We start from the raw sequence: 23,525 nt of genomic DNA, 5'->3' as shown, positions 1-23,525 counted from the left end.
CACGGGGAGGTTAAGTGACTTGCCCAGGGCCTCACAACTAATATCTATCAGAGTCGGATTTTACAGACCCCAGATTGGCCGGTTTTTCAGCTGAGCCAGACTTCTCCGTTCAGAGTCCTGAAACTTCTAAGTTTTAAAATCAGAATCAATTATGTCCCATCTCCAAGGTTCGGATCCTGGCCCTGCGAGTGTTTGGAACATGAGGGAACTGACATTCCCAGCAGTGCTATTTGTCAAGCACATCTTGCTATGATAAATGAAACGGTACTTTACCTTCTTGGTTGGGACTGGCATTGTTTTGCCTGGTGGTGTTGGCCTGTCTCCTGGCATGACACTGAAACCACATGTATAGTTAATTGGTTGGATGTGGCAGGCAGGGTTCAGTATTTCATGGGAGGCATATCAGAACCTTGCCTCTGACGACAGAGTCTTGTGTGTCTTTTCAAGCCTTTTGCTCCCTCCTTGAAAAGTGTTTATTTTTTGTTACTAATCCTATACTGGATTTGAAATCCTGTGGAATTCTTACAAAAGAATTGGACGCATGAATGCTTATCCCATCAAAGAAACTTGAAAAGATTATGTACATATATGCATATTTTTTACAAACTTGGGAATAAGTTAGTTATGTAGTCCACTGTTTTAAATGAGCAGGCCACCAGCTAGGATTAGGGCCAGTGTTTTTATTTTCTAGTCTTGTTTATATTTACAGTGCGTGTATTTTATTACCATGAGATTTGACCTCTGTGACTTGTAAATAATGTAATAAATATTCAGGCTTCAGATTTGACGTAGTCAGATTTTCTGCTGGACCTGATTATCGAGGACAGAATACTACAAATGAGTTTTTTCTTGGATTCTCTATCAGTAAACTGTAATCAAGAAGTCATAAACATAAGTCTATCTCAAAAACAGTAGGCTTTGTTCATTTCTTAAGAGAAACACACGTTTATGGGAAGCAGTGTGGTATAATGGATGGATTCAGACAGACCTGGGATTAAATCCCACTTATTCCGTTTGTTAACTATGTGATTTTGAGCAAGTCACTTGACTTCTCCAGGCCTTACTTATCTCACTTATAAAATGGAACCAGTATTTACCTTTCGAGTTTATTATGTTGATTACAAATAATATATTTAAAGTTCTTAGTTCATAGGAGAGCTCAGTAAATGTTAACAGCTTTTTAAAAAATTATATTCATTGTAATTATTGTTATAAAATTTCTTATTATTATTAAGCCCAATAAGCACCAAGCACAATAACTGACATGTAATAATAGTTTCCCTACCCTGCAATCCAAGTCACTCTTGACTATTTACGGAAAAAAATTTAAAGGACAGATTCATAAATATTTTGCAATTAGAATATAAAATATACATTAACTAGTTTAAAGTTTTGTATAGTTATGTGATCTGGTATACAATTAACACTTTATTAAAATGGATAATTAAGAGTTCACTATACTCTAAAACCTCACTAGGTTGGACTAATTGGCAGAAATACTAGCTTAATTTGAGGTTTTTTGTTTTTTGGGTTTTTTTTAGTATTTTGTTATAATCAAGTAACTCTAGTTACTATTGTTAGTCCTTCACTGTTATTTACTTGTTCCGGCTAACTTTGGCTTTCAGTTTCTATAAAATATTTACAAATACCTGCTTCAAGATATAATTAATAGTTTTCGTAGCTGCATTTATTTACTTAGAAGCAACAAACTCATTATTTTTGTTTTCTTAATTGAGTAAATAGAGATGCTGTACTTTTACGATTAGTTTATAACAAAATGTTTCTTCACAGTGCATAGTTAAAATTGTAAATCATGGTTAAGTAATGATAAACTCTGATTTTCAAAAGTACAGATGAATGAGGTTCTATTTTTCTTTTTTTGGAGGGACGGGAACGTGCTTTTCATGGGTATTGATGTTGCTTCCATGAAATTTATAATAATAACATATTTTGCTTAACTTGCATTTAAAATGTTTTGTGTTTAAGATCTCATTCAAATCCATAGCATTTCGGCTCTTCGGAAATTAGCCTAGGCATTTTGTATATTTTACTCCTTTTTGATGTTTAGTCATCCCTTGCTATTCTTAAGGTTGACTTTCATTCTCAATAGCCCGTTTGTACCTAATTGTGTCCTCTTAATATGTTATCTTTCCTCTGGTTTTTACCTAAATGTGTTGATTTTACTTCCTTTCACACACAATTATACTCTTTCAGAAAGAATTAGTAGCTTTTCCTTGCTGTATTTGCAGACTGCCTCATAATCGCACCTTTCCCATCCTCTCCCCCCCCACTCCTTCCTCCCCTCCCCATCCTGTCCTTAGAAATCACAATGGTTCACATTTTAGTGGAAAGTTTTAGATCAATTATCTTTATCTTTTCCTTTAATCATGATAATTTTGTGTAAATTTCAGGATTAGAATGGTTGAACACAGAAGAACCTATTTCTGTCTATAAGGATCTATCTGGAAAAGTGGTCGTCTTTGATTTCTTCTCCTACTGCTGCATAAACTGTATTCACCTGTTGCCTGATCTTCATGCATTGGAACACACATACTCTGATAAAGGTATCTGCCCCTTAATTGGTTGCTAACACACTGTCCTGGCATAGGCACTGGAAGAGTCGCTGACTCATTCTGACTCATTTGTTCATAGGAGAATGACCATTTGGCACAACTTAATGATTCTAAAAGTAATTTCTAATCTATGAATTAAGGACTCCATGTGCCTTTTCGTGAAGAGTTAAGCTTAGTGATAGTGGTTTGCCTTCGTAAAGAACCAGCATTTAGCATATGGTTTTTCCTCTAGGATAAGGACATAATTTACTATTTTCATGATCAAGTATTTTTAAAAGGTCATTTTGTGTATCCAGCCTTACCTAAATGTGTTCTGTGAAAAAATGAAACATGTGTCTCTAATTCTATACTCTTCTCAATGTGATTTAAGGTTTAAAATTCTTGTTAGGAAGTGTGATTAGGCTTCCTTTAATTTCAGATGATGTGAACTACAATGCAATGCAAAATGTTATAGCAGATACGTTTTCTTTCACCCTGCTTTATTAAAAAATGATTTATATTGGGCCTGGTGGCATAGTGGTTAAGTTCACGCACTCTGCTTCAGGGGTTTGGGGATTTGGATCCTGGGTGCAGACCTACACACTACTCATCAAGCTATGCTGTGGTGGCGTCCCACATACAAAATAAAGGAAGATTGGCACAGCTGTTAGCTCAGGGCCAGTCTTCCTCAAGCCAAAAGAGGAAGATTGGCAACAGATGTTAACTCAGGGACAATCTTCCTCATACACACACACACACACACACAAAAGATTTCTAAAGGTTAGTGTTTAGAAAATCCAGGAAATCCTTCTTTATGACATTACAAATTCTGAAGTTGTGAGAGATTATACTTAGTATTTGCTTTAGAAGTTTGAATTTTTTTCAGATCTTTTTTCTAAAGAGAGGATGGGGGTAAATGAAGCTAATTAAAGGTTCCACTTAATTAAGTTTAAATTACTTGAAGCTCTACTGTTGGAGTGAATGAAAAGGAGAGAGGGGCACTGATCTTATGAGAGTGAAGATGAGAATAGAGTATATGTGTACAGTCATGCGTTGCTTACCAGCAGGGATATATTCTGAGAAATGCATCATTAGGCGATTTCATCGTTGTGCAAATATCATAGAGTGTACTTACACAAACCTAGATGGTACAGTCTGCTACACACCTAGGCTATGTGGTACTAATCTTATGGGACCACCTTCACGTATGCAGTCTCTGGTGGGCTGAAACATTGCTATATGGCGCAGGACTGTGCAAAAATGAAGGATATCTTAATGCTTAGTATAAAAAAGGAGTGATAGGTAAAATCTTCTGTGCAAGTGAAAGTTCAGATGCTTTTAAATTGTAATAGATTGTATCTTGAAATTGTCAGTGAGACTTATCAAGACCTCAAATATTCCCAGTAGCTAAATCATCTGTATTGATGTAAGAAATGCGAGTATCTCATTATCTTCTAGGTTTTGGATGCCTGTGGGTCTTGTTCAAGCCCATGTAAATAAAGGCATTTATGGAACACGTGTTATGTGCAGGGTGCTCTGCTGAGGAATCATGTAACAGAGTTGAATAAAAAGCATTCTGGAACCTGAGGAAAGGAGTAACTCTCTTTGCCCAGAAGCATTGGAAAATATTTCTCAGAGAAGGAGACAGTTAAGCTGGATTTGAAAAATGAGCAGGAATGCAGCTGAAAATGAAAATGGGGCTGGGGGGGGGTGGCACTCCTGGCTGAGGAAGCAACAGGTAAACAAGCAGGGAACCATGGAAGAGTGGGTTTCTTGGGAGAAGTGAAAGGTGTGGTGAGACTGTGGGAGCTCCTGGGGAAGGTGAAGGAGAGGAAGGTAGCTTAGGTTGTGAGCACGTTGCAAAGGGCTTTGTATAACAGTCTCAATAATTTAGGCGTCTTCTATTGACAATACAGAGATGTTTAAGGTTGTTTTTGATGTGTTTGTTGAACAGAAGGATGACATAATAAAATTTGCGTTTTAGAAAGGCACTACAGACTGGGTTAAGAATCCCAAAGTTAACTATTTCCTTACTTAAGATCACCCCTAGAAGACTGTATTTGGTCAACTTAACTGCTTAACCCTATACCTGAAGCAAATTCAGTGACTTCTTAGAATGGATCCTTATAATCTCTTTATTAGTTTACTGGAAACATCATTTTTATAGCACATTGTGACAAAAAATAAAAATTATTTTTGTATACAAATACAATTCTGAAAAGTAAAATGCTTTGTAAGTGGTGTCAACATTTTAATGTCAAAGAAACATTACTTCAGTAATATGCTACTCTATGAAAATACTAGTAACTTAGAAATAAAAGGTTTTTGTATTGCTTAGAAGATAAGTTCAGTTCACATTCACAAAAGGCATGCTCAGATTATCACATGAAAGTTCAATAAGCTGTCACTAAATGCATTTGCTTTCTTGCAGCTAAGCATCTTGTCTCATTATCTGATATGTTTCTGAACATATTTGCAGCAATGCTATGTATGTTCTTGAAGTGACATTCAGCAGCATGGGTTAAATTTCATGTAATAGTTCATTTTATCAGTAAGCCAGACATGCGCAGCTGAGTGAGGAAGTGCTTTTTACTTCAGAAACACTCTGAAAGAGGCCCATTTTAATACCCAGTCTCGTTCCTCTTGAAAACAGCTTCTAAAATCAGCTTTTGGTGACCAGTATCACTTTCACAATAGCTAAGACAAATTACAAATGCCAGAGAGTCAAAAGCAAAAAGTAAAAAGATACTTCACAGAATGAATGCTTCTGATCTTCAAACATTTGTTAAGAATGTAGCTGTTCCATAAGGTTGTTATTAATTCATAATAATTTAGCGTATGTTTATAGTAAACTGACAGGTACCTTTGTGGGGTTTTTTCCTTTTCTACTTGAGGGTTTCTAAATATTCTTACGTGTTTATGCTGGATACATTAATGTTATATTATTATATAATACCCAAATTTAGCACAGTGGCCGTTAGCTAAAGAAAAGCACGCTTGTTTTAATAGAAAACATCTATTAGGAAAACTTGGCATATTTTAAACTGTGATTGCAAGGTGTATGTTAATGTATAAATAAATCAGACTTTTAAAAACCTAAATGCCATAATGCTACTGAATAAATTCTAGTATTCTCTCTGTTTGCACTTTTTCTATTTTATACTTTATTAAAAATTAGAAGAATATTCTTCTAACTTCATAGTGGGACCTTTAAATGAGTCAGTATATAATATCACTCTGTGTCAGGTTCCCACCCCCCTCCCCACTCCCCCAACCCCCTAGCTTTGCTTTGGTAATTCTTTCAGAGGACTCATAGGATTCAACATGTAGTTGTTTGTACTTATGGCTGTAGTTTCTTACAGCAAAAGGATACAAAGCAGAATCAACAAAGGGAAAAGACTCATGGGGCTAAGTCAAGGGGAGACCAGGCATAAGCTTCCAGAGTCCTCTCTCAGTGGAGTCACAAAAGACGGGCTGAATCCCCCCAGCAAGGAGTTGTAAAAAACACATTTGAGATGTTGCCAACCAGGGAAGCTAGTTAGAGACTCAGTCCCCAAGGTTTTTATTAGGGGCTTGCCACACAGGCAGCTTCTATCCATTGTCGTGTACCAAAATTTCAGACTCCCAAAAGTAAAGCAGGTGTTCAGCAGAAACCAGCTAATTTGTATAAACAGTTTAGGCACCGTGAGCCACTCTTGCCAGTTCTGGGAATGGTGGGAACCTCCCAAAATCCAGGCTGGCGCCAGCCTTGTGAGCAGGCCTTTGAAAGCATAGCAGTCAGGCCTGCTATGTTAACTCTTTTATGCACACGCTTTATATTTTCTTTGTTCAGCAGTCCACATGTTTATTATTCTCTGTTCTTAAATAGTTAAAATGTGATGAAAATATTTACCAATTTATGGCAAACTTTCCGGGTGTTTAATGTGGACAATTTTTAAAAGTAAAAAATTTTCAAATTTGTTTCTGACCTCTGCTTCAATTTAGTGTTCAGTGATTCTGATGCTTTCATTTCACATTTCCGTTACTCTCAGTATGAAACCTAAAATCCTGCCTCTCCACACCCTTCTTTTCCATACCTTTGTCTGCTTCCCTCAGGGCGCTCTAGCCCGCCTCGCCTGCCTTCAGTTCCTCAGTGGTGTTGTTCCCCTTTAAAGGCCGGAGTTCCTTCTGCCTGGGATGATCTTCTCATCGTTTCTCGCTTGTAAAGTCATGCTTGTCTTTTAGATCTCAAAATGTCTCAGTTTACAGTTTTTGTGACATCTGAAACTCCTCAAATATTTTCAGGCTGCGTTTAACTAGGTTATTATAGTGCCTGTGATTAAACTATACCTTCTGCTGTATCCTGTATTATATATATAAAAATGTTGTGTATATTACTATACACAATTGTGATCTAGTACAGTTGAATCTACATATTTATGCCTCTGAAAAATAAGACCTTTGAAGCTTTTAAAATGATTTCATAAAGTCATTTTATTACTACTGTTTCAGAAGTAGTTATTCTTTCTATATGGTGTCTTCTTCCTTCAGTCCCTCCCTTCTTGCTCTGTCTCTTCTCCTTCCTTCTCCCTCTCTCTTCCTTTTCTTCCTTCCATTTTTAATTTTAAATGGAGTAGTTTTGATCCTTGTGTAGGCAAAAGATTCATAAAGGGAAGAATCTTTAACACTCTGCTTTTTATTGTGTACAATTAACAGAAAAAGCAAAATATTTTAAGAAAAATCTCTGTATACTTAAAGGTTCTTGACACTGAGAAAATAGGAGGCATCATTTTTGGCGGTTGTCTTTGTATGGACGTCAATATAGATATTCTGTTTTAGACAGTATGATATGGTTTATATATCATACAAATATGTAAGTTCTTCAGTATTTGTGTCCTATCTATTCATTCTTTTATTTCCTGCTATCTACTAGATACTGTACTGGTGAATAATAAAACATGCATGGTCCCTGAATAATTAATAGGAATTACAGTCTAATGGGGGAAAACTTATAATCAAATAATCACACAAATATTTTTATAATTTCTGATTAGTCCTAAGAAGGAAAATTACAGGGTGCTATGTGCTGTGAAAATAAATAATGGGGTTTACCCTCATCTGGAGGAATTAAAGAAAGCTTTCTTAAGAGTGAAAATTGAGCTTGAGATCTGAAAGACAAGTATGGCTTTACTAGGTGAGAAAGGACGAGAACATTCCAGGTCAAGGGAACTGTCAAGGCCTTAAAGCAAGAGGAATAATGATACTCTTGAGCAGCTGAAGGAACGCCAGGCTGCTGCAGCACCCTGAGCGAGGGGAAGAAGGATGTGGAGAACGTGCTGTGAGGTGAGATTTGGCTTTTATACAAGGAACAGGGGATTTCTGCAAGAGGGTGACATGATCAGATTTGTGTTTTTTAAAAGATCAGTCCAACTCTAGGGTGGCAACTAATTAGTAGAGAAGAAGGATGTAAGATCTGTGACAAGGCTATTACTGTGTTCCCTGTGAAACATGATAGTAATAGCTTGAAACTAGTTATAGATGATAAGATCAACAGGAGTTGGTCATGGATTAAATATGAGTGATGAGAGAGGGCTTGTTGGTTGTTAGAGAAATATCCTAGGTAGGTTTCTGGCCCTTATAATCAGACAGGTGATAGTGCCATTCACTCACAGGAAACACTGTAGAAAGGACAAAGTTGGAGGGGAAGGTCATGAGTTTAGTTTGAAGTATCTTTGAGACTTACACTTCGTTCTCCATATGACTTCCATTGCTCTTAAGGATAAAGATCTAAATCCTTAGTGTACTTAGAAAGCTGACCCTATCTGTGTATCTCATTTTGTCCCCTGCCCCGCTTTGTTCTCTGGGCTTTGTCACTTACCTTCTTCAGTCTCTCTCTCTTTCATGCACCCTCTTTTGCATGCATTGTTTTCTCTCCCTGGAATCTCCTTCATTGCTCTCTTCACCTAGTTAATACTTTCTCATCATTCAGATCTCACCTCATTTATCACTTCTTCAAGGAAGTGTTGGGGTATATTGATCAGAAGGAAAATAAATATTTTTTGATGTAATATGATATATATTGTGTGTATGTATAATACATATATAAAATATACATGGACTTGGTTCATGGATACTTATTTAATTCATTGGCTTATAAATCATCACTGTCATTATTTCTTTTGATGTTTGCACCGTTCCTATTTGACTAATGGGATCCCTTTCAGGCTATCACTTGTGGCCTTTTGACGTGTCCTTTTCATTCTTTGAGCACTTCCTTACTTGTCACAACAAAATAGTTCCAGGTTCATCTTGTGCTTTCCCAGCACCATCCCTGAATTGGCCATTTCTCCAGGGAGTTCTGATTCCTTTGAGTGTTGGGAATGGTTTTGAGAAACCACATCTGGGCACTAGATGTGCTCATTGTTTCTGGGGTGTCTTTGCTTCTAGTCCCTCTCAACTAATTCAAAAATTACTTAGACTAGTCCCTCTCACCTCCCCCCAATGAAGTTATGTTATTCATTTGAAGTATAGCTAGGTTCATTTTTGTTTGTATTTTTATCCCTCCCATTTTTGTTGATTTTATTTGTTTTTGAGTATGTAAAATTTTAATGTGGTCCTGAAAGTCAGAACTATACAGAAAGTATGGTTCCATCCACCCATCTCTTCCACCTGTTCCTACCTTCCATTCTTTTAATTGTTTTATTTCCTCCTCTTCTTGTTTTCTTTTTTCCAAAAAATGTGGCATACTATAGGCATTTTTGTGCACTTTGCTTTTTTCCCCTAAAAAATTTGTCCTTGCATTCACCCCATATCAATTCATAGAGAACTTCCTGATTATTTTTAATAGCTGCGTGGTACTCCTTGTGTGTGTGTGTACCATAATTTGTTGAGCCACTCTCCTATCTTATATATTGGCCTTTAGGTTGTTTCCAATATTTAGCAGTTACAAACAATGAATAATCTCGTGGATCTATTTTTGTATTGCTGGTAGTATATCTTAAGGATAAATTCCCAGAAGTGGGATTGCTTGGTCAAAGTTAAATGCCTATGTTGTTTGTTAGATGTTGCCAAATTTTGCACCAGGAGGGTTGAACTAGTTTACGTTCCTACTAGTGGTATGTGAGTGTACCTCTTTCACTGCTGATCCAGTAAAATATGTTGACTTAATTTTTACTGATCTATGAGGTGAGCACTGGTAACTTAGTGTAGTAATAAATTGCATTTTAGAATGGGATTGAATGTCTTTTCATACGTTTATGGCTGTGAGGTTTTGTCTACCATTATCTCCTCCAACTGATTGTTGTATAGGTGTATAAAGGCTATTGATTTCCATGTGTTAATTTTATATTGTTACTTCTTGAATCTCTTATTATTTGGTTTAGTTTTATAATTGATTCTGTGAGGTTTCCCTAATACACTATCATTATCTGCAAAGAAATTTTCTAATTCTTATGTCTGTGACTGATTTCTCTTGTCTAATTTTGTTGGTAAATACCCCCCTCCCAATCCATTGTTAAATAGTAGTAGAGACAGTGGGCATCTTTGCCTCATTCCTTATCTTATTGGAAATTCTTCTAGTTTTATCCATTAAGTAAGAGGCTGGTCTTAGGACTCAGTTATATTTATTTAATTAACAGTATCAAAAGACAAAGTTTACTTTAAGTAAATTTTAGCTCGGTAAACCGGATGGTAAAAACAAGAATCTATCTCTGCTACTTCCTAGTTTGGAGAAGAATGGTAGCCACCTGATTTTGAGTCTCCCACTTGTCTTCTCTTTCCTGCCAAATATAAAAACAACAGGGAGAGTAAACAAAACCACACTTGATCCTGCATTCAGCAATACTAGGAGATAGAGAACATCATGGCCTTTGAATTACCTGTAAGTTGAGAAATAAACTGAATGCTGTTAAAGGTACTGCTGCCTCAAGCCCACAGGTGCTGAGAAGAGGAACGGGGAGGTGTAAGAGACTCCATGAAAAAAACTAGAGTGGTTCAGAGGACTTGCAGAGCACAAACCGAGTAACCTCCTTACCTACAGAAAGAGAAAGCCCAACACTAAGTGTAAAATACTGAACACTGGTTTCCTAGCACCGGCTCTTGAAAGAGTGCGGGACTAGAAACGGAAACCTCAGAGAAGCATTGCTTCTGGGAAGGAATCGGAGATATAGAGGTGTGGTTTCCCTTGGAGAGAGTCTACTGAAGGGAAAGAACAAAATAAGAGGGAAAAGTTAGGGATCCTGCAGAAACAAAAGAAAAAATACACATCAACCCCTCCTTCCAACAATGCTATCCAAAATGAAACTGCCCAGAAAGAAGGAACTATCAGAAGAGGTCGCTCAAACTAGTAGCCCTGTCCACAAAATGAAAAGGAATATTAGAAAGCAGATCATATCTGTATGAAACTGTAAAAAGCATTCCCAGTTGAAATGCTGATGAAAATTCTCAATCACAATGTTGACAAAAACAGTAACAATTCTCCATATGGAATTACATATCCTCAGACAGCCGTTAGGAATAGTGAAAATCAGTTTGAATCAGAAATTCAAAAACTAAGAACAGAAATGGACACAAAAAAGGAAGAAATAAGTGTTGACTGAACTCAGAAAAGATATAGAAGAGAAAGGTCAGAATTAGCAATGAAGGCTAAATTACAAAGTACCCAAGGGACAATAAGTTCATATAAAAATGTAATAAGGAGCGTTGAAGTAAAGCAGGGGAAGAAAAACAAACAGAAAATGAAAATAAGCTAAAGAAAGAAGTAAAAAGAGTTAGAAAATGACTGAATTGGAAGACATGCAGAAGTCCAACATAAGACTACTTGGAGACTCTGAAGAAGAAAATCAAAACAATTGACTAGAATATCTAAAATTAGAATCCAAGAAAATATTCTAGAAATAAAAGAAACCTCACATCTTTGTTTTGAAAGGGCCTACCGGATACCAGGGAAAACAGCCAGAACAGCCCAAGGAGTATCGTAGTCAAGCTAGTACACTTTCAAGATGTTGAAAAAAAATCCTCAGGGCCTCCAGGAAAAAAGATGACTTTCAGAAGCATGTAAATTAGACTGGACAGACTTTTCGCAAATCCCAAAAAAAGCAAGAGCAACATTTTCAGGAATCTGAAGTGGAGAGAGTACAAATCAAGGCTATTGTATCCAACCAGCTGTCTGTCAAGAATCAGTAAGGGTTATAGAAAAACAGTTTTGAATGTCCAAGAACTCGGAGAATACTGTGCACATCTGAATCTACTTTCTGGTGACTCTACTTGAGGGAGAGCTGCTTGTAACCAGGGGTGACTAAGGAACCGGCCAAATGGAAAGATGAAGATTTCATACAGGTCTTTGTAGAGCTAAGACCAAAACGAGGATGTGGAGTTTTGGTTGTAAGTCAGGGTTTGATTAGAGAAGCAGAACCACTAAGAGTAATGAGAAATAATAAAGGGTTTATGATAGGCACTTGGCCTTATGTAATTGTGGGAGCTGATTAACTAGTGTACATGTGAATGTTGCTTCTATGTCTAGTACCTCAACTTGGAGTCAGCTGGTCAGGCAGCTGAAAAGGAAAGATGGCTGTGAAGTAGGGGAGAGCAAGGATGGACTACAGCCTGCGGGCATGAGCTGGAACCCACGTAAATTTCCAACATAAGTAATGAGGGGACCAGCGGAGGAAGTTGGTGTCCTTTGTCTTGGAGCTAACCACTCACCTGGCCCAGGAGTTGAAGAAGCTGAGGGAGGAGATCTGGCAGGAGCTGGTGCATCTGTGGGGCCCAGTTGGCTATCCCACGGCCAGCAGCATGAGCCAGCAGATAAGCTATGAAGTATGTGAACTGTGCAGTAATGCCTGGTGCCCTGTACCAGTCTTCCAAGCAAAACAGAATGTGGCTGCTGCTTTCTTGTACACCTTCCACTTCTCTCTCAAAATATCTCTTGTGGTCCAGGATACCCCAGCACTAGGGAGGGAATAGAATACTGGAAAACAATTCCAACTTAGCTAAATTGACAAGATACAAATCCATCACCCATGGGTAGAAGAATAGTATAAAATTATATATTCTGACAAAAGTAGAAAGAATGCAACTAAAGGAAGATGGAAAGAAAAGGGAGAGAGCAAGGAGAAGTACAAGACTATTGATGATTGTATAGACCTAGGTGGGAGTTAAAGGATCCCATTTAAGAATAATAGACTAGATAGTAAAAGGTTATGAAAAATGGGGATTAATACTTTCATAATAGTATAAAACGTATTAATACAAGGATTACCGCTGGAACAAAAATACAAACCTTTCTAAAACCCAAAAGAAATTTTTAAAAAAGGAAAAGGGACACACCAAATAAAGAAACACAATCAGTCTAATGTAGCCAGTAAGTACAATATAGGATAATATGAGAGAATTGAGATTAGATATACCAGTTGCATTAATAAATGTGAATAAGGTTTACTCTCCTATTGAAAGAAAATATCTATCAATTCCTATTTTCTTTATTGGGAATGGATGTTGAATTTTGTTTTTCTATTTTGTATCGATTAATTCCTGGTTTTATCTTTATTTCCTTCCTTGTGCTTTCTCTTGATTTATTTTGTTCTTTTCCTAGATTTTTTTAGTGGGAATTTATTCATCTATTTTAATTTGTATTGATATAAATGTTTAAGGCTATGAATTGAAGGCTATGAATTTTCTTCTGTCAATACATTAAATATATCCAATTGTGATATATAGTAGTATTTTTTAGAAGTTCTGTAATTTTGACTTTTGTTTCACTTATCACTCAAGTTGATAGAGGGTTTTAAAATTTCTAAATGGACGGTTGTGAGACAATAGAAAATATATATATTATTCTCTGCCCTGGGTTCCTGGCACAGACCTCCTAAAACCCTTGTAATTTCCTAAGTGGTAAGGGCACTAGGAGTGTCTTTTGTTCTAATATTTGGTCTTTGCCCCTAATTCCTGACAGCGTTCCAAAATCTCCTGGAATTTCCTGGGTGATGGCAGTGTCTTTTGTTCTGAGATGACCCTTGGTGAGCTCCTGGATGGGGGCGCTGGTCACCAGAAAGACCAAGCCATGATTAGAAGCTTGGAATTTTCAGCCTTATTCCCCGTTCTCCAGAGAGGGGAGAGGGGTGGGAATGGAGTTAATAATTAGTCATGCCTATGTGATGAAGACTCCATAAAAAGCCCAGAGCGCTGACGTTCAGAGAGCTTCCGAGCTGGTGCATGCGTGGAGGGGCTGGGAGAAGGCACGGAAGCTCGGCGCCCCTCCTTCCCACCTACCTGGCCACCTTGTCTCTTCCGTCTGCATGTTCATAATAAACTGTGAACCTGTGTTTCCCTGAGTTCTGTGAGCCCTTCTAGCAGATAATTGAATCCAAGGGAAGGGTCATGGGAACCTCTGATCTGTAGCCAAGTGGGACAGAAGCTGTGGGTAAGCTGGGGACCTGCTGCTTGTGGTTAGTGTGTGAGGCGGTGGGGCAGGTTCGTGGGACTGAGCCCTTCACCTCTGGGTCTGTGCTAACTCCAGTTAGCGTCAGGGTTGAATTGTACCATACGAGGCTGGTGTCATAGATAGTGGCTTAGTGTGGAGAAAAAACCCACACATCTCGTGTCAGAAATATTGTGAGTGTGGTGGTCGTGTGAGAGTAAAGGAGAAACACACAGGAACAGTGTAAATTTTTCCTAAACAAAAGGTACTTTTCGTTGCCAGTTTCTGGTTTTATTGTATTGAGGTTAGAGTGTAATCTTTATAATGCTTTCTTTGTGGTCCATGTTTATAAGTGTTCCATGTACACTTGAGAGGAAGGAGACTCTTTATTATCAGAGTATAGTTTGATATGTGTCGATAAGATCAACTTCATTTTACATTAATTAGGCCTTCTGTATCTTGTTATCTGTCTGCTGGGTCTGGCTCGTACTCAGAGTGGTGTGTGTCTGCTTTATTAAGCTGCTTCCTTTATTACTTGGTACATGGATATTTGTATCTTTGTCGTGAATGTTTTGAATGTTTTTGCATTAAGATGTTTCTTCCTTTGTCATATTTAATGCTTCAGGGCTTGAAATCTACCTTCTCATCAGGATCACAACCCTTGAATAGGATTGCCTTCATTTCTGTGGTTCACCTTTGTCCATCCCTTTATTTTTAGCTCTTTTGATTCACTTTGTTTTAGATGTTTCTCTAATATGTAGAATGTATCCCTATCTTTTTCTTCTAATAGATGAGTTAAGCCCGTTAACATTTATTTATGGTTATTATGTATTAATATTGTGTTATTATGTGTATTAGGTTTTATTTGTGTTTCTCAACATGATGTGCTTTCTTTGCTGTTGTATTTTACTAATTTCTTTTCATATTTAGATAAGGTTATATTTTTCTTTTATTGGTTATCGTACTTATAAACAAAAAAATAATGAGGGAACATATTTCGAGCTTTTACAGTATACTAGGTACTATGCTAAATGCCTTATATACATTATCTCTTTTAATCCTTAAAACTGACATATGAGGCAGTTATTATTATTTTCCCCATTTTACAAATGAGAAAACTGATGCACAGAGAGGGTAAGTAACTTGCCCAAGGTAACTCAGCAAGTGGTAAAGCCAGAACTTGAATACAGGGAGTGTGAGTCCAGAGCCCTTGCTGTTTTTTGAGGAACTCTATTGTGGCGTAATCAGCATACAGTAAACTGCACGTTTCAAGCGCATAGTCCTTCCCACTCCGCGGCCCGCCCTTCCCCCAGTCCTCAAGCAGCCGCCAGTCACTGTCTTTCTGTAGCTGCTTTCAGGATGTGTGTGGGGCTTTTTGGTTTTATCTTTGGTTTTCAGCAGTTTATGATGTGTCTAGCTAGACATGGTTTTCTTTTAATTTATCCTATTTGGAGTGTACTAACCTTCTTGAATTCTATAAATTTATACGTTTAACCAAACGTTGAAAGTTTTGACATTATTCAGATATTTTTTTCTGCCCTGATCTCTTTCTGGAATTCCAATTACACGTATATTAGATCTTTTGAAACTGTCCCTGTGATTCTGTCCGTTTTTATTTTTTCCAGTCTTCTTTGTTTATGTTCTTCAGATTGGATAATTTCTGTTGAACTATCTTTAGGTTCGTTGACACTTTTTTCTGACATCTCCTTTTTGCCATTGACCTTATGAGTGAATTTATTTCAAATATGGTATTTTTAAGTGCTAAAATTTTCATTTAGTTCTATTTTTGTTTCTGTTTCTGTTTATAGTTTCTACTTCTCTGTTTATATTTCCTATCTTTTTTTACTTATTTCAAGGGTGTTTTTGTTTACCCTGTGGAGCATAGTTATCATAGCTGTTTTAAGTCTGTCCAGTAATTCAAATATCTGCCTCGTTTTGGTGTTCGTAACTGTCAGTTGTTTTTCCTTTGTAATAGGTCACGTTACCTTGTTCTTTGAGTGTTAGGCAATTTTGGATTGTATCCTGGACAGTGGATGTTATGATATGTAGACTCTGGGTTTTATTATAGTCCTCTAGAGTATATTGACTAATAGGAGGATATTGATCGTTTTAGGAGGCATTCAACCCTTTCAGTTCAAACCCTAAGTTCTGCCTCGTCTTCCGTGTCTCTGTCTCTCCTTCCATCAACCCAGTAGTTCAATTCTCAGTTCTCCAAGCATTTGCTCTACTTTTTTGGGACTGTCTCCCACATGTGCAGGTTAGGAGTTAAGCGAAGACTTGCACGTGTTCCTACTCAAAATGAGGAATCCTCCTCCAGCTCTCGTCCCCTCAGGGTGTCCGCCACACTCTCCACTTTCCCTGGTTCCTTGGGCCAGAAAGGTAGTGGGGTTTCTACTGGAGTTTCAGCTGCCTGTGTTGCTCCAAAACAGGCCAATCCTCAGTGCAAAGCCGAGAAAGGGAAAGTAAAACTGGAGACACCCTCATGTGGTTTGCTTTTCCAAGTTTTGCCGCCACCCCAACAGTCTACCTGGTTTTGTTTGCTTTTCTCAGTCCTCAGGTGTGTGTGTGTGTGTGCATGCGTGAGTTTTGTTTCGGAGTTAATAGTTGTAGTGGAGGGATGGGCTGTCAGCGAATTACACCTTCCACTTTGCGTCGTTTTATTTCTTCTTTATGCTGGTTTATATAGTTTTTGATGGGTGTGTTGGGAGATTCTAATTTACAGAGCTGTTATTATCTCCGCTACTGTGGTGGTCAATATTGAGTTTTCTCTCTGAATCTAAGCCAAACACTTCTTACTTTTTTTTTTTTTTTACCTTCTTCTTGACATACCATATTGATTAAGTAAAGGAAATATGTTTTTAGTTTTTAGTTTTCAACAGTTCTACTGTCTACAATGAGGTTTTTTCTAAGAACTATATAATAAGAATTTTAAATAAGTCAAAGACCTTATATTATGGAACATATTGCTTGTATTCATTCTGTTATCTGTATGTAGGTAGGTCATAAAAATTTAGGAGGCTAGTGAATTTCAAAGGGTTTTACACGAGGTGGAGAAAAACGTTACGAAATTTCAACATCTTCATAAGAAAATAGTGTTGTTGTTTTTTTCTGAGGAAGATTCGCCCTGAGCTAACAGCTGTGCCAGTTTTCTCTTATTTTGTACGTGGGATGACGCCACAGCATGGCCACTGACGAGTGGTGTAGGTCTGTACCCAGGAAGCGTACCCTGGCCCCTGAGGCAGAGTGTACTCCACTTAACGACTAGGCCACAGGGCTGGCCCCAAGAGTGTATGTTTTAAAGCTGTGTCTAGATAAAGGCCGTAAAGAGTTTTAATTCTGGAATAGCCACATGATTTTGATCATCTGTGTTTTTATGTAGTAACTAAGATTTTCATGAGATTTAAATGTTAATTTCTCATACATGTGTTTTAAGTTGATACTAATTTAGTTCCACCTTTTTTCTTTTTTCTCTCTGGACTGTTTATATTCATTAATGACCCAAAACCTAATCCATGGATGGTGATATTCAAACTTTAATCCTTCATAATGTTTAACTTATAATGTTTTCCATTTAGATGGCCTTCTGATTGTTGGTGTTCACTCAGCTAAGTTTCCAAATGAAAAAGTCCTGGATAGCATTAAGAGTGCTGTTCTTCGATACAACATCACCCACCCTGTGGTTAATGATGCTGATGCCAGCCTTTGGCAAGAGCTGGAAGTTTCCTGCTGGCCAACTCTCGTCATACTGGGACCCCGTGGAAACATGTTGTTCTCTTTGATTGGAGAGGGACACAAAGATAAATTATTTTTATATACTTCAATAGCTTTAAAGTATTACAAAGACAGGGGACAGATCAAAGATAATAAAATTGGAATAAAACTCTATAAAGATTCTTTGCCGCCTTCACCATTGCTATTTCCTGGCAAAGTAACAGTAGACCGTGTTACTAATAGATTGGTGATAGCAGACACTGGACATCATAGAATTTTGGTTGTCTGGAAGAATGGACAAATTCAGTACAGCATTGGAGGTAAAGTTTGCTTCTAATTATGATGTAAAATGTCTTTTACAGTAAAAAAAAAAGTAGCTCAAGGTAATATATTAAAATTGAAATTTATAATTAAGAATGAATTATAGAAGGGCAATATACATTGACGTTTAACTTCATCATGAAATTATTTTGTTAATTCATATATGAGATCTGAATTAATCTCTTCTCACTCTCTCAAAAACCAAACAAGAATACTCAAAAAGCTCCATTCAGATCAAAAGGAGGAAATCTTTTAAGTTATAATTTTTGAATATATTTGTATATCCCTTCTTGTTTTTTAAAAAAAACTACCACACTTATTGTATCTTATGAAATTATTGTATGCATTTTGGATTTCAGGCTTAAATGGAGTGTTTCACTTTCCATCAGAATATACCCATATCTTTTTGAAGATCAGGACAGTACCCTAGGAACTTGAGACTTAGATTATAAAATAAATAACCTAGGATTTGTACGGAATTTTACGTCTCTCTTCTTCTGTAAGAACTTAAGCATACTCTGGATCCATTCCCTTTGGGTATAGCAAAAATACAAGTATCATACAAGCATAGATCATTTTGTTCCCTATCTCCCTGGTCTTAGATTTAAAAAGGGCTCTTACTGACACCTACATAATTAATAAAATCTGTTAAGTACATTCTTATTAATCCAGGCTGAATTGACGTCTACCAACATATTAGTCAAAGAAAGAAGTCAGTCAGCTCTTTGCAGTTCTGCTTTAGTAATACATACAGCGTTAGTACATAAAGTAGGGATATCTGCGTTTCTAATGCAAATAAATTAATCATACACTAAGCCCTGGTGCTTCTTAGTATGCCAAGATATTATTCCCTTAGCTCTTGAATTTTTTATGTTGTTGTTTTTGTTAGAGTATGTGTATATTTTATGTTTTTTAAATAAACCCACAGAAGCTACCTTTCCCAAACATGTTTCTAGGAATACTGTTATCTTGTGATAATAGTTATTTTACAATTTTTTAAAAGCAATTCTGTTGTCAGATACACTCAGGAAATACTGGTTAGGTGTAGTTTAACAGATCTCTGTTGGTGGTGGTGTCACTGTACTGCTTAGATCTTTTACTCTGCTAATGTGCCTCAGGAATATCCAAGAGGGCGTTATAGTGCACAGTATTTTCTGATCTGAAGTGACCACAGTATCCTCCCTTTCTTTTTACCCAGGGAACTCTCACCAACAATAATAATATTAATAATAGTAAGCACTTATGCATGTGCCTGGCATTATTCTAAGCACTTTACCTGTATTAGTTTATTTCGTCTCACAATGCTATGAGTTAGGTATGTTATTAGTTCCATTTTACAGAAGAGAAAAGGAGACACAGAGAACTTGCCCCCATCGTCAGCTGGGGTTTAAACCAAGTCTGCTGGGCCTTGAGTGTATGTCCTTAGCTGCTGCATCATACCGCCTCTCTTACAGCTGGGACAGTGGAGTTCTTTGAAGCGTAGTTTGGGAATGCTGGCTTAGAGGCTTGAATTGCTTGTCCTCTTGTCACAGAAATAACAATTATATTTTATTATTCTGTGTGCTCTCCACCCTTGAAACTCTACATGTAGTCCAGAAGCTGAGAAGTAGGCCATTAGAACAGAATCACTCTTTGTCTCTCTTAAAGTGTGCATGAGATAGAACTTTGTGGCCAAGTGACGTGGTAAATATGAATGATTCTTAACCTGGGGTTTATGGACTATTAAGAAATGCTTGAATGGTCCTTGGGATCTAAGACCCCCTAGAAATTGTTTGTGATGTTTTATGGGCATGTGTATTTTTCTTAGTGAGGAGTTCATAATTTTCATTGTATTATCAAATTGTATTGTAGATCTTCCAAAATTGTTAAAAATCATTCATCTGTATGCTAAAAGATTAAAATTATTTTTTAATTCTTTCTAGTCTAGATAATAGGTAATTAAGACGCTTTTAAAAGTGTGTTCTTCTGATATATACTACTATACTTACGTGCACTGGTGAGCATTGTCCAGTAAGCCCTGTCATTTGCAGAACTCACTCTTCAGAAAAACAGATTTCTTGGGAAACATTTTAGTTTTTAGGTAGAAGTATCATGCTATTTATAATAAAATCCCAGCTATAAACACAAGTTTTATCTTTTTGGTTTTACTTTGAGATAACTTTTGAAGTGGAAAATTTGTCATGATTATCTTGTCTTTTAGGACCCAACCCTGGAAGAAAAGATGGAACATTTTCAGAGTCAACTTTCAATTCACCACAGGGTGTGGCCATAATGAATAATATCATCTATGTAGCAGATACTGAAAATCACCTTATCAGAAAGGTAATTTTCCATTTTAAATAAGGCTTTAGCAATTCTAATCAGAAAAACTGATAATTACTTGCCGCCTTAAATATTGAAGTGAGAGGGTGATACTTAAATACCTCAGAGCATTCTTACTCAGATTTTTTCAGAGGTACTCGCTTTAGTTTTATCCCTGGTATCTTGTTTTTCGTCACAGAGGACAAACCCACTCAAGTCCTTTTTTTTTTATCCTTTATTTCAAGGTCATAGTCCTAATTCCCGAAAGCTCCTCATTTTGAGTTGTTTTCCTAACCGCTATTTGCAAAGTGATGCTTTGTCCTTTTCAGTTAAGTTTTCTCAGACCTAGAAAAAAATCATATCATGCCTGCGTTCCTTCAGCTCTTATGCTTTGCCTGAAAGTTATCAGTCAGTTAGTCTTAAAATTTGTTTTATCTCATTATAAAAGTAATGTGTGATCTTATTGTTTTAAAAAATGGATTAATACATAAAGGTAAAAACGTCCCCTGATCATCTATCTATTCCAGTTCCCCAGATAACCAGTCATTGTTAAAATTTGTGCCATTTCAGAAATTTTCTTCTCATATACAAATAAATTTATATTAAAAAGACTGCCTCTAGAGAATCTTTTTTTTTTTTTTGCGGTGGGGAAGATTAGCCCTGAGCCAGCATCTGCCAATCCTCCCTTTTGGCTGAGGAAGATTGGCTCTAAGCTAACATCTGTGCCCATCATCCTCTACTCTATATGTGGGACACCTGCCACAGCACAGCTTGACAAGCAGTATGTAGGCCCACTCCCGGGACCCAAACAGGCGAAACCCAGGCTGCCGAAGCGAAATGTGTGAACTTGACCGCTGCGCCACCCAGCTAGCCCCTAGAGAATCTTTTTTAAAACAAATGGAATCATACTGTGTATACATAAGCCTCTACAATCTTTTTTTAGCTTATTTTTTCCCTGTTAGTCACTTGAATGATATGACTGCATAGTATTCCATTATAGAAGTACCTAGTTGTTTTAAACATTCTTTATTGGTGAATATTTTCGCTATAATCCATTGGTCTTTAAGTTGCCATCTATTTGGAAAATAAGTAACTACGTTCATCTAACGTCCTTCTGCTTAAACATACTGTTTCTGATACTTCCTTGCTTTTCTCGCTGGTTCTCTCTGTATGCCAATTTATCTGACAATATCATCACCTAATATAAACATAATAGGAGAAACATGTATAGAACATATGACAACATCCACTGTAATGTAAGTCTCCATTAGGGCACGAAATGTGTTTTCTTTGCTGCTGAAATCCTAAGCACCTAGAACAGGGCCTGGCCCACAGTAGATGTTCAATAGATATCTGTTAAATGAATTTATGGACAAATGACATCTGTCTAATGAAGCATTTTCTAAAGAGAATATTCTTCTTAACACAAAAAGGTGTTACATGAAGAAAGGATTTTGTGAATTTATAAATTAAAGCAGATTTATTTTTTGAAAGTGTTAGAGACTTTCTTTTTGGAGACTTTAATATACTAATGGATTGTGATTACATCAGTCGAGGGATATGTGTGCAGTATTTCTAAAGTTACTTGACCCGGGAACCATTTTAGGCAGAACTTTCATAGGACTGATGATTTCATGGTATATACTTTGGGAAAAAGTGGTTTTCTGTCACTAAATCCTTAAAGGTCACTGTTTGTTTATCAGCATCTTTTTGGGGTTGTATGCCTCTATAATTCATCATAGTGTCCTAGACATCTAATGGAATTAAAGTAGTAAGATATTTAACCTACAACATTCAGGAAGTACTTGTCTTTTTTTAATTGTACATTATTTCTCTTGCTTTAGAACTGAACTTAACAGGTTTTGGAGTATTGACTGTTTTTCAGATACTTTTTAAGTAGCATAATCACAACAAATTTAGGTTACCTGGAGTTATTTTTATATTGTGTGACTTAGTGTCTGCAAAAATAGGAAGTGAAGTGAAATTATTTCTTCCTCTTCTTTTAAAAGTATAAAAATATTTATTGTTTTACTTTTGTTTTTTGTTTTTTTCTTTTTTTTTTTTTTTTGAGGAAGATTAGCCCTGAGCTTACTACTGCCAATCCTCCTCTTTTTGCTCAGGAAGACTGGCCCTGAGCTAACATCCATGCCCATCTTCCTCTACTTTATACTTGGGACGCCTACCACAGCATGGCTTTTGCCAATCCATGTCATGTCCGCACCCGGGACCCGAAGCGGCAAACCCCAGGCTGCTGAGTAGCGGAACGTGCGCACTTAACTGCTGCACCACCAGGCCAGCCCCTTAATTTTGTTTAAAACCTTATTTGCAGAGAGTTAGTCATACTCTCACAAACGTCATAGCTCACAAACATCACTGTTTCATGCAGACCTGTCTCGTTTAGAATTTATTTTTTATAAATTTTTCTTCACACCCCATTCCCCTACAATTCCCCTTACATAAACACACCTGTACACAGCCATTTTGATATGTTTAATTTGTATTATTTTATTTGTTTATGACCTTGTAACATGTAGTGTTTCATGTGCATGCTTTTTTTTAAAATTGAGGTATAATTGATGTACAACATTATAATGATTTGATATTTGTATATATTGCAAAATGTTCACCACAATGTCTCGTTAACATCTGTGACCGTACATAGTTACCAGAAAACTTTTTTGACTTATGATGAAGGCTTTTAAGATGTACTCTCTTAGCAGCTTTCAAATATGCAATACAGTATTAATAACTACAGTCACCATGTTATACATTATATCCTCATGACTTACTTATTTTATAACTGGAAGTTTATACCTTTTGACTTCTTTTGTAGGTGTTTTTTAACAACTTTATTGTGATATATTTTACGTGGCATAAAATTCACCCATTTCAAGTATACAAGAATTTTTGGTAAATTTAACCTGTTATGCAACCGTAACCATAAACTGTTTTTGGAAAATTTTCATTCCCTTAGTAAGAACCCTCGTGACCAATTACAGTTAATACCCCTTCCTCCCCCAGTCCTAATCTACTTTGTGTCTCCATAAATTTGCCTCTTTTGAACTCATATAAATAGAATCATTCTGTATATGGTCTCTTGTGTCTGGGTTCTTTCATTCTGCGCAGTGTTTTTGAGGTTTACCTATGATGTAGCATATCATAGTTTATTACTTCATATTGCTGGATGGTGTTCCACTGGATATACTACATTTTGTCTAACCACTTAGCAGTTGATGAACATTAGG

The 23,525-nt window shown here is 36.8% G+C and overlaps 1 protein-coding gene across 1 annotated transcript in view; it reads left to right on the top strand.

Moving 5' to 3' along the window:
* The window catches only part of NHLRC2 (NHL repeat containing 2), a 60,290-nt gene that overhangs the window by 924 nt on the left and 35,841 nt on the right, over positions 1-23,525 (top strand). Inside the window, exons 2-4 of the mRNA XM_001495643.6 lie at positions 2,412-2,564; positions 17,523-17,978; positions 20,180-20,301. Coding sequence (XP_001495693.1) covers positions 2,412-2,564; positions 17,523-17,978; positions 20,180-20,301 — 731 coding nt within the window. The remainder of the gene's footprint in view (positions 1-2,411; positions 2,565-17,522; positions 17,979-20,179; positions 20,302-23,525) is intronic.

This window comes from Equus caballus, chromosome 1 (genome assembly GCF_041296265.1).
Source record: "Equus caballus isolate H_3958 breed thoroughbred chromosome 1, TB-T2T, whole genome shotgun sequence".
Taxonomy (NCBI): domain Eukaryota; kingdom Metazoa; phylum Chordata; class Mammalia; order Perissodactyla; family Equidae; genus Equus; species Equus caballus.
Note: the sequence above shows the minus strand (reverse complement) of the source record. Positions and strands in the feature narration are given on the sequence as shown.